General features: G+C 43.4%; 1 protein-coding gene across 1 annotated transcript in view; it reads left to right on the plus strand.

The window, feature by feature from the left end:
• Positions 1-7,096: 7,096 nt before the first annotated feature.
• Positions 7,097-11,812, plus strand: part of PIK3R3 (phosphoinositide-3-kinase regulatory subunit 3) — an 85,690-nt gene continuing 80,974 nt past the window's right edge. Inside the window, exon 1 of the mRNA XM_027108655.1 lies at positions 7,097-7,907. Coding sequence (XP_026964456.1) covers positions 7,802-7,907 — 106 coding nt within the window. The 5' untranslated portion in view covers positions 7,097-7,801. The remainder of the gene's footprint in view (positions 7,908-11,812) is intronic.

Consider the following 11,812-nt stretch of genomic DNA (forward strand, 5'->3'; position numbering starts at 1 on the left):
CCTACTGTATAGCACAGGGGACTATACTCAATATCCTGTAATAACCTATGGTAGAAAAGAATCTGAAAAAGAATGTATAACTGGGGCTTCCCTGGTGGCGCAGTGGTTGAGAGTCTGCCTGCCGATGCAGGGGACATGGGTTCGTGCCCCGGTCCGGGAAGATCCCACATGCCGCGGAGCGGCTGGGCTCGTGAGCCATGGCCACTGAGCCTGCGCGTCCAGAGCCTGTGCTCCGCAACGGGAGAGGCCACAGCAGTGAGAGGCCCGCGTACTGCAAAAAAAAAAAAAAAAAAAGAATGTATAACTGAATCACTTTGCAGTACACCTGAAACATTGTAAATCAACTATACTTCAATTTAAAAAAAAAAAAAGCACAAAGGTCAGTGAAACTCTTATTGCTTGTTCACGTGAGTCTCCCTTACTAGATGATGGGCTCAACAAGGACAGAAATAGCATCTTACTGAGTACTCAGCATAAACTGTAGATCGTGAAAGGGGTTCAGTTGAACTGAAAGAGCTTGTCATTTTGGATTGTTCTTCCCTTCCACCTTTAACATTTAATAAATCTACTTTAGGTGCAATTATCATATTACATTTTTGATATATGTGATGACCAGTTAAATTTTTTTTGTTCACTATATGAAAATATATTGCTTTAGACCTCCCAGTTCCTTATGCTAGGAGTACCTAAGGTGTTTTACTTCTACTATCAGGACCTTAGGTGCCTTTACTTAGCCCTAACATTGCATAATTTAGAATTTCACATATTGGTACTGAGAGGGGAGCAACAGGATCCTGGATGAAGTTTGGGGAATAATAGTGATCTTTGCAGAGCGTTTCCTTTGCAAGAAGCGTAAGATGACCAGAACACAAGGTAGTCTCTACCCTTGAATTAAAAAAAAAGTCACTGTGGGTGTATCACTTTTTTCAATCAAATTCTCAGATCTGAAGATCAAGCCTTTTACATTCCATGCCTGTACTTTTCTTACTCAAATGGTGATCTTTAAGCCCTAGAGGTTGGATCATTTTCCCAGATTTCAAGGATGCCCATGCAGAGGTGTCTGGGGAGGCTGTAAGAGGCTCGCCCTCTCTCCCTCCCGCCCTCCCTCCCTCCCTCCCTTCCTTCCCTCCTTCCCTCCTTCCCTGCACCCTGCGAGATCTTAGTTCCCCCACCAGGGATCTAACCCCGTGCCCCCTGTAGTGGAAGCTCAGGGAGTCTTAACCACTGGACCACCAGGGAAGTCCTGACTTTTCTTTTAATGCATAGATTTTATAGAATATTTCTAAAGGATGTTTGTGATTTTATTATTCATAGAAGCAATGAAAAATGCTATTAGTTTTTTTTTAAACCAAAATTGTCCAATATGGGAACTGGGCTGATTTTGCCCTCTACAATGAAACATATAAGACAGTTTTTAGATTTGAGACCCTGGAATTACAGGGAGATTATTGTACATTCCATAAAGCGGGCATGAACTACAAATTGTTCCAAACTATTGAAATAATGACCACAGGAAGTAAGCGTACTTTAAAGCTCTATATGGTGTTACATTTCAGAAATGAGCTGGCCTGGAAAATGAAACCAGCTTCTCTTCTCACTGCTGAGTTTTTCTGAATTTTCTACAAGCTGCTTGGAATTTTGCTAACAATTCACAGCTGATAAAATAAAAGGGTAGTGGAACTGAGTGTCTGTGGTGAAGACCCTAGAGGCACCCAGCAGGAGAGAAATGTCACTGTCTGCCCCTCTCACTTCTGTAACCAAAAACTGTACAGTTAAAATTTTTTCTTTTTGTCCTTTTAAATAAATGGGAATCAGCTGAGGAACTACAGAAAGGATTATCAGGGTAACCTGAACTTAGACTGCCCCAGAACTTTCTTGGAGAGTCATTTCTTCTTGTGACTTTTGTTTATTCACTCAAAGAATATTCATTGGCTACCCACTGTGCACCAGGCCTGATGCTGGGCACTGATGGTCTGAGGACATGCTTTCCACCCATGAAGAGCTCCAAGAGCAGGAGGGGACAGTTAGACCTGGAAACAGACACTTTGAACACGGTGTGCTAAGGGTTGTACAGAGGCCAGTGCAGGGGGCTGGGTGAGCACAGTCTTCGAAATAGGATGCACATAAGTGAGAGTTTGCAAGTTTCTAGTGGAGGGTATTGCGTGGAGGAGAGATTTTCTGAGAAATGCAGTACTTCAGTATAGCTAGTTCTTAGGAGTGACAGGAAGAAATGTGTGAGAAAAGACTGGAGAGGGAGGCAAGGGTTAGACCATCAAAGCCTTGAATGCCAGGCTAAGAGACTGAAACCTTATCCCGAGGGCAAATGGGATTACCGTGCAGTTTCTGCAAGGGAGTGACATGCCCAGATTTTTTATTTAGAGCCATCACTCTAACTTTGTAGAGTATGAACTGGAAGAAACAAGGCAGGGAGATTATGAGGAGGCTGTTGCAGCCTGATTAAAGATAATGAAAGACTCTGGTGATCTGATCTTTGGGTCAGATTTCAGTGAAACTTTTTCAGGCTTGGAGCTAATCATATGGATTGGACAAACTGAGAAGTAAAGAGACCACATGTTTAAAGCAGGTGCATATAAGTTTGGGGCAGGCCAAATATCACCTCCTCAAGGAAGCCTTTACTCAGCTGCATTGTGGGCAGAGATCATTACTGTTTTGGGGGTTCATGTAGCAGCACTCTGTCAGTTTCTCTATTATAGCATACTTCTATAAATACAGGCATATAATTGGACTCCTTCTCTATGGACTCTGGACTCAATGTTAGGCACTTTGTCATATTCATTTTTGTATCCCCAGTGTTTGAAAGCATCAATAAACATTTGCCAAGTGAATGAAGGGGTGGGAAGCTGTGTGGTGTAGTGGGAAAGGCATCAGGACCTGGGGCTCTAATGCTGGCTGTGCTACTGAGTGGCTGCGTGACTTTGAACAAGTCTCCTCACTGCTCTGGGTCTCAATTTCCTCATCTGTAAAAGGAGAATAAAAATACAAACGTCCTCAGGGTTATGGAGATTAAATAAGGTAGCAGAGCTCACCAGCTGCCCTGTTTGTGCCCTGTCCTCGTGAAACAGTCTGGACTATTGTTCCTGTCATTTGGATCTCATTTGCTCTCTCTCTCTCTCCCGGTGAGAGCTGAGTTGAAAGCTGTTGCCTTGATGGAGGGGAAGTTTGCATAACATACCATCCAGGTGGCCCTTGTGTTGCTAAAAGGGCAGACACCAAAAAGAGGGGAACATGTTAGGCTAGAGAGAGAGAGACCTGCTCTTTTGGTCATCTCCAAAGCTGAAGGAGGACCCAAAGTGGGGAGAAGATCTATATCATGTGCTGGAGGGTCTGAGGAAGCCCTCAAACAGAGCCCTATAAGCCCAGGAATTTAGCAGCATCTGGAGAAATGCCACTCCTATGAAAACTGCTCATTCATCTCATGTCATAATTTCTCAGTGCCTTGGGCTGATAGGATTAACCCTACCATGGTTTTCCAAGTTTCAAGAAAGATATAAAGGAGAAATAAAAAAATTACAAATGCCAAATAAAAGGGGTATCATTCTGAAAAAATGGAAAACCAAGATGTTAGACACTGGTATCTCAAGAGATGACTATCCGTCCCCAGGGGAGATGTCTTTCTAGAAGATCTACTAGCATTGCTTTTTTTACATTGTAAAGGCAAACTTTTCCATAAAAACTTGATATACCTCCAATTTATAAGGCATGTGGCTGGGGAGGTCCTAAAATCTGCAACTGATAATTTGTAGAGTTTTCTTGGAATCCCATTTATTAAATGGGATTATTTATGATATAACTCATATTAAATGAGTTTATTTAGCTGCACGGACTTGGCCTTATCACAAGACAAGTGGCGAAGGGAAGATAATGAGAAAGGAAAAAAAGAGGGGGATTGAGTCCAGTGATCCTCCCCAAAGCCTAAAGCCAGTTCTGTGTTAAAGCCAGTGACCTTAAAAAAATAATAAACGTATGTTTCCATTTTGCAAGGCTTTAAAAAAAATATCTTGTGCTCAGATGGCACCTTTAATCACGAAGAACTTTTGGCTGAGTTCCAGGCTGATTCTGCTGGCACAGAGAGGTCTGAGATCATACCCTATATTCAGTGCACAGAAGAAATACTTCACCCATCTCGGAAATAAAGAGGGGGAAACGGAGCATATTTGAACTGTTTCATTGCAAGACAAGAGCAGGGTGAAAAGTGAAGGACACTCTGTCTGTTTGGAGTTACAGAAAGGTACTATTAATTCTAAGTACTTAAGTGGCATTTTTTTTTCATTCTCAGAGCATTTCACAATAAACTAAGTAGCTTGCATAAATCTGAAGGTAATCTCCAATTTCACAGATATATAAATGAAGGCAGATTTTGTGATTTACCTAAGACTACTTTAAATTTTAAAAAGGCAGGAGGCAAACGGGAAAAAACAACTCCCAAAGTAGCAGGTTGTGACCCAGGAGTTTGAGCCCTTACAGCTGAATTTACTCCACACCCAGGCCAAATATAATTCTCCAGGATGGAAATGATCCAGGGCACCAGAGCTAACATTGTCTACCTTTGCCAAAGAGCCTGAGGCGGTTTGGTGACAAGTAGTCAGAACCTCACTTCTATTTCTCAACTGAAAGAAAGTAAAGCCAACATCATATGACAGGCACTTCCCACCATGGCAGGGCACTGGTTCAAGCCCATCTGAAGGAAGTGTGCTTCCCCTTGATTCATCGTTGCCTCTTGCATCACTGTTATTCTTTGGAGGCCTCCTTTATTTGTTGGACAGTTGGGTCATATGATTTTAGGTGGCAAGGTTGAATCACACAGCTTTACTCAATGTGTCAGTATTGAGCACACATTATATACTGTGCTGTTTCTTCACTACATTTCCCAAAGCCTTAGCTGTGGGGAAGGCCTGGGTGATTGCTCTGTGCATTGGAAATTGAATCCCCACCACTAAATCATGAGAAGTGGTCCAGGCAAAAGCTGCTATGGAAATCTGAAAGCTATTATCTTTTCCACACTTCCTCTCTTCACCTTCATTTTGTTTGGGAATGCACAGGGACACCCGTGAACAAAAATAAACCAACTTGCCCTTGACTGATTGTTCTGCTTTTTGAGTTATCAAATGTGAGTACTTCTGGCTCCCAGATACAGTGAAGTAAAGAGCCTGCTGGGAAACCAGCCACAAATTAGGGTTGATCTTCCAGTATCTTCTACCTGGAGGAATGGTTCTGGACATTCAAATTAATGTGACCTGTCCCAGGTTGATTTGGCTCCAGAATCACATTTGGATTTCAGAAATGTAAGCAAGCAAGCATAGAAGAATACTGGTATGTTTTCTCAGCTCAACCCTGTCCATTCATTCTTCCTGGCTCTTTTTAACCCATGACTTTATACCCGGTCCATACACATTTTGACTGCTCCCAGGAACTGCCTCAACTCAGAGCACCTTTAAGGAAGGCAGAACCACTTTAGGAGGTTGAGGATGAAACGTGGCAACTTTTCCACAGGCATGTCAATACAGCAGAGCCACTCATGGTAGGAGGTTTTGCTAGGGCTTTAATCAGGTTGTCAACCCAAACACAATGGGCTTCGTTACTCCTGTGTAAAGAGGAAAGAGAGCAGTTTTTGGCCTCCCCAGACTGTATTGCAGGGTATGCAGAATGGCAATTCCAGGCACAAGCTTCACGAGACACAAATCTGCTTTTGGCTATTCCGTGTCCCCCCAGCAAGTGAATTAGCAGTTTCTGAAATGCGTGGAAATATTCAGCATTTTAAGAATGGGTGTAGGGATTGGGTGTATGTGGAAAGGCATCTGTCGGGGACACAGAATAGAGCCCTTTTGGCGAGGGATTCCAACACCTGTGATTTATCTCAAAAATCACACACGCGCTGTAATTGCAAGGCATTTTTTTCCGGCTTGAGCACTAGAGCCGAGGGGCCTGCTGTGGCGCTCCACCATTTATTTCAGGTGTGGGCAGTTCCCTCTGGGTTCAAAAATCCTGGGGTGGAAAGCGCAGGGTAACCGCGAAATACCTGCTTAAGAAATGCCTCACTGCTCAAGGGGAGAAGTCGCGGCTGGGCTCAGGTAGCAGCCGCGGACGGCTGCACGGGGCCCATGGGAACATCCTCTCACTTAGCAGCACGGTCCTGCAAGTGGGTTTGTGGACCTTTGCTTTATTTGACAACTTATCATGAGGGGTGGGGCGGACTGTCTCAGCTCGGATAAGAGGTCCGTGGGGAGGGGCTCTAACCGGGGACCTCCTAAGGACCAGAAGAGCGCGCGTCCCGCCAAGTGACAGCACGCGCCCTCTCTGTCCGCTCCCCTCCCCCGCGGCCAGTCTCCGGGCAGAGGTGTCTCGCGCCAGCCCGTCCTCCCCCTCTCCTACTCGTCCGGGCGGACCGAGCCTCAGCGGGAGCCCCGCCTGTCTCCGGGCAGCTTGAGCCCCTGAGCGCTCGCCGAGCCTGTCAGTAACCGCCGTTTGCGCTTTCTTTCTTTCTTCTTTTTTTTTCCTCCTCTTTTCTTTCCCCCTTCTGCCTTTGTCCCGCTTAGTAACTGGGCTGCGACCAATCGCCGCCTCACCGGCCGGCGCCGGCTGGCTCCTGATTGGCTCGCTTGGGGCGCGCAGCCGTCTCCCGCTCCTCAGCTGGAGCAAGGCAGACAAAAGACGCAGGCTCCGGGCTCCGGCAACCAGGCTCAGCCAATCACCAGCCACTTCATCCTCTCATTTTCCCCCCCCTCCCCTCTCGCCTCTCCCTCCCCGCGCGGCTCGCGTGCTCCCGGCACTGACTCCTGGCGAGTGGCCAGCGCCCGGGCCCTACCATTCTGATTGAGGCTGGGGGGAGAAAGGTTGGAGGGTTAAGGAGCCGAGGCCTAGGGAGCGGTGGGGAGAGTTGATAGCCGAGGCGGAGGACAGCTTCTTAAACAGTCTCTCAGGCACCTGACAGAAGCCCCAACACTTCGAGGCGGAATAGAGTGGAAGGGGCAGTGGCGATGCTGGCCATCCCCCCTGCTCGGCGCGGTTAGGTGGCGCCTCAGCGGGAGAGCGTGGGGGCGGGGGAGGGTGTCCCCCCTCCGCGCCGTTAAAATGAAACTCTAGTGGCTTGAGTCAGGGCAGCGCGTGAGGGGAGCCGGCGCTGGCGAGCTTGCTTGCAGCCGGGCGGGAGCGCACGGCCAAGCAGAGATAACTGGACACTCGGACGGGCCCCCATCCCCAGGCTGCAGCAGCTTCGGTTCCTAGCCCGACCGGAACGGAGCCCGAGTCCTGGCCCCTGAGGGGATTTCTCCCCGCAGACCAGTGGGACCCCGAAACTTGAACGCAATACCCAACGTCCTTTTTATGCCTTCCTTTGTCACTTACCCACCTTTCTCCCAGCGCGTTCTTTTTCCCCCCCTCTCTGTTCTCCCTCTCTCGAAGGACACAAAAGTGGCTTCCGCGGAAAGATTTGAAGGCGGTGGGAGCTTTTCTCTTTGGAGAACGACTGTGTAGGAGGGATTTTGGGGAAGCCGCTTTTTAACACTTCTGCCCTCCGCCCCCCAAGCCTTTCTGTACCCCTTCGAGGAGAAGAGCCCGTAGATTGAACGTTCGGGGGGCATTTTGCTGGCTGCCAAAGCAGGAGAGGGGAAAAGGACCCCGTCCTTGTCCTGGTAGTTGGCTGGACTTGTACCGGCCGTTGGAAACCCCGAAGTACATTTCCGAGTGGGACTTTTACAGATATATATTTTTAGATTTTTAAATAGCAGATAAAAAAAATATATGCTTTCTATATATTTCCTGACGACCTGCCCCTGACAGCGCGATGTACAATACGGTGTGGAGTATGGACCGCGATGACGCAGACTGGAGGGAGGTGATGATGCCCTATTCGACAGAACTGATATTTTATATTGAAATGGATCCTCCAGGTACTTGGGAGAAAAAAAAGAGAATCTTGTGATGGGTCTGATTTGTGTTTAACAAAACCTTGGTGATGTTTTCAGGGCAGAAGTATTCTTGGGTGAACTAGGTTCGGGATGAGGGGCAGATTTGCAGTTAGAGCTGCAGTAAAACTGCTTCTGGTTTACACGTTTAAAGTTTTCAGTTAGGACCCCGATCCTATTGTCCTGTGAGAGTGGGGGTGGGGGCTGGGGTGGGGGATGGGAGGAGAGACCCGTTTCTTTTACTTCTTTGCCTTTGCTTGTCGTTCGGTTTTTTGTCGTACCCTTCACCACCGCCACCCCCCCTTTTTTTTCTTTTTCAATTAAAGATTCTTCTACCTGCAAAGGATGCTTTATATCCCAGTCTTGAAGTCAGTCTTTCCCTTTGGGGAAATTCTTTAAAGCTTGTCATTTCGTACGTTTGTGTTCTTTGGTTCGCTGTGTTTTACGTTCGTTAACTTCTGAAACTGGGTTACCTATGTGATGATTCGTTTTAAGACCCCCTTTTTCTCTCACGGAAACCGAATGCCGGTTAGTGATTTTCAGGGATTGGGCGTTTTTATTCAGTCAAGGCCTTAGTCTCAGGTTTTTCTTTTCAGAATATAGTCACTCAGATCTACGTGCCCTATTTTATTACTCTTTAATTTATGGTGATTTAACTTCATTTATGGGATAGAATTTAACGTAACTTCAATTCTTAGCGTAAAAAAAGGAGAAACCTTTTTTGTGTGAATATATGTGATGTGTACATATATGAGATAGGTTTGAGTATACATAATGTAAAGTATACATACACTGTATTTTTACTTTAGAGCTTTGTCTGAGATCCTTACAGACATTTTGTGTATCTGGTAGGAAAGGAAAAGGAAGGAAAAATGGAAAAGTTGGGTAATTATTTTTCTTTAAAGTCTACCCCATTTTATGATTATTAGCTGTCAGATTTTCAAACCCTGTTTGCAGTTATAGACAGCGCTTTATGTAATGATTTTTGAATAAGTAGAGGGCCTTTGTGACTATTTTTGTTGAGGATGAATTCGTTATGTCTTTAAAAAATGTGTTATAGCTAAGCCTATAGAATAAATTGTGTGTCATTGGGGAATCTCGGTTATCATAAGACTATGTGTTTTTGGAAGCCTTTGAAAGGATTTGAGCCCATGAAAGTGTAATGAAGTATAACTGTCTTATAGGATGTATGTAGAAATTATTTCCTGTGTCCTTGTGAACAGTGAATTATCCTCTTTTTTTTTTTTGAGAGATAGAGTGTTAAATGATGTTACATTAAAAACTAGTACTAATATTGAATCAACCTTTTTCACTCTTAATGATCACTTAGAATTTTTTCTTTTCCCTTCATTTTGGAGCCTTCTTTATTTGCTTTTATAATTGTGACTGCAATCCAGATGCAGCTTTTTTTGTATTTTGCAAAGTTTGTGAGATTTGCCACCCATCTATTGTGTGTATTTCCCCCTTTGTTTCCCCCTAATGGTAAAGCATCATTTCTATTAGATGCATTTATCATTCACATAAATGGAAATTTAGTACATCATTGGTTCCTCTCCTGTAAAAAGTAAGGTTAATAATTCTAGATTTCTGTTACTATAAGAATTATATATTCGAACTGCCTTAGAATCATACTGTATCACATAGTATCTTGCCTTGCAGACATACAAAGGGAATTTGTTGGGCGGAGAGGTGAGTGGGGAGGAGGGGAGAAAATGAAGAAGGCACTAATATTTGAAAAATATGGGCCTGGTAGAAGTGTAGACCGAGTTGAGTTGAGTTGTCCAGAAATGATTTTAAGAAAAGTGAACTATTATGTAGTAGTGTGGGTCTTACAAGATTGTATAGAAAATTCTGATCCAAACTTCGTGTATTCCATGGAAATAAACTTTTGAGTTTAAAATGTTCATCGTTAAAAGAAATTTTGCATACTGTGATTCTAGTCAGAATATTGAAAGTATGGTTATGCTGCTCTTTATTACCCATTTTATAGTCTTAATGTAGAATACAGTTAGTTATTCCTTACAGCTTTTTAAAAAGGAAGCACACTTGAGTATGCTGAAGTATTGCCTATGAAGTGAAGTAAAAGTGTAATGTAAATAATGTGAACAACCTTGTTTTGTGTGGTAAATTAAGTTTCGAAACATTTAAAACTAAGTTAATTTTTAGTGAAGAGGTTGCAGCATGTCTTGTATCTGCCTTTTTCCTAGTTCCTGTCCCAGATCAAGCTCTTATTTCCTGCCTGGACTGGTGTGATAGTGCACTGACTGTTCTCCCCGTTTCTACTCTGTCCAATCCACAGTATTATTTAAATATCATCTGATGATTTACCTTCCAATGGTAAATCTTCCGATGACTTTAAAAACCGTCCAATGGCTTCCCTTTGCCTACTGAAAAAAAGCCCTTTCTTGCTTATCCTGTCATGTAAGTCCCTTTATTTTTGCTTCCAGCCTAATATTCCAGTCTTTTCTCCTCCTGGAGTCCATCACAAGTTCTGTGGAAGCTATTTTATACTTGCTGTTCCTTACTGTGTGTGTTTTCCTCTTCCTCGGATGCCTTTCACTTTGGGTTGGAATCTTATATATGTTAAGGGCCCTGGTGAGATGCCTTCTATGCCAGAATGTATGTTCCATGATCCCTTCTGTTAGGAGACATCCTTCCCTCCCTCTTCTAGCACTTCTCAGATAGAACTTCTTCCATTCTGTCTAGAGTAGCTTCTGCATTTATTTATGTATACTTCCCCCTTTGGAATTATCTTCCCACCAGCTTATGAGCTTCTTAGTTTGCTCAAGGTCTTGCAAGTAGTAGACAATTTAATAAATATGTGAATTAATGAATACCTAAGGAGCATCATTTCTTTCTAGCCTTTAAGTGCTTTTCTACTTAAGGTCTTTGGTCACCTCATTTCTTGGCTATTGCAATAGCCTAGGGTTAAGTAACTTTCAAATTAAACAGTTGTTGACTTAGGTTCCTTAACTATAATATTAATATTACAGTTTTCAAAGTATGGCTTTCATTTTAATTTTAGACTGCAGCATAAATGTGAAGTTTTTATCTGTTATTGCTTCCAGCAGCCTCAAAAACTAGTATTGAAAGGTGTTTCCCTCCAGCCTGTATTTTCAAAAACTACCATTACCCTGCATCCTGAAGGTTTCTAATAACTGCATGGATTGCTACATCTATTACAATTTATTGACAACGTAAGGATTGGATCCAGATGGGACTTTGATGTCTTAATGTTTATGTATTTCCCAGAAATACTGGGAAATACTGAACTGTTTAGATGAAACAAAACTTTTTATTTTGGAGATGTTAAGATTATGGTACAGAGAATTGCTTTTAAGCATTTCAGTTAGTCCTGTTGTGATTTGGGAATCAGGATTATTCCATAACAGAACAGTTGCCGGATAGGCCTCTCAGAGAGCCCTGTTTTTGGTATAGGGGCTATTGGAGGATTACCAGTACATAACTGATCATAAACTCATGCCCAGAGCTTATAGATAGTGGTCTATTAGCTTGCACTTTAGTTTTGACATTGTTATTGTGTTTATTTTGAGGAGATGTAATAAATGATTTATTTTTTAAACTAATGGATACAATTCTTTTTAAGATTGTCTGTAGACTTTTTTTGTTCTTATTAAGACAAATTTCTGAAATAATCTGTACGGCAGCAACATCTCCTCAGTGGTCACTAGAAAATTTAAAATTTAATTGTTTGGCAAAACATAAATACAGGAAGGTCTAGAAAAGTGGTTCTCATTTTTTTTTTTAATCTCAGTACCCTCTTTTTTTTTTTTTTTTTTTTTTTTTTTTTTCGTGGCCCTTTTCTTTTTTTTTCCTTTCTCTTTTTGGCGGCCCCCGTGCGGAAAGCCCGCAGCGTCCCAGGCTCCCCG

This window comes from Aethalodelphis obliquidens, unplaced genomic scaffold, assembly GCF_003676395.1.
Source record: "Aethalodelphis obliquidens isolate GAN/ISIS:26980383/991018 unplaced genomic scaffold, ASM367639v1 scaffold9, whole genome shotgun sequence".
Taxonomy (NCBI): domain Eukaryota; kingdom Metazoa; phylum Chordata; class Mammalia; order Artiodactyla; family Delphinidae; genus Aethalodelphis; species Aethalodelphis obliquidens.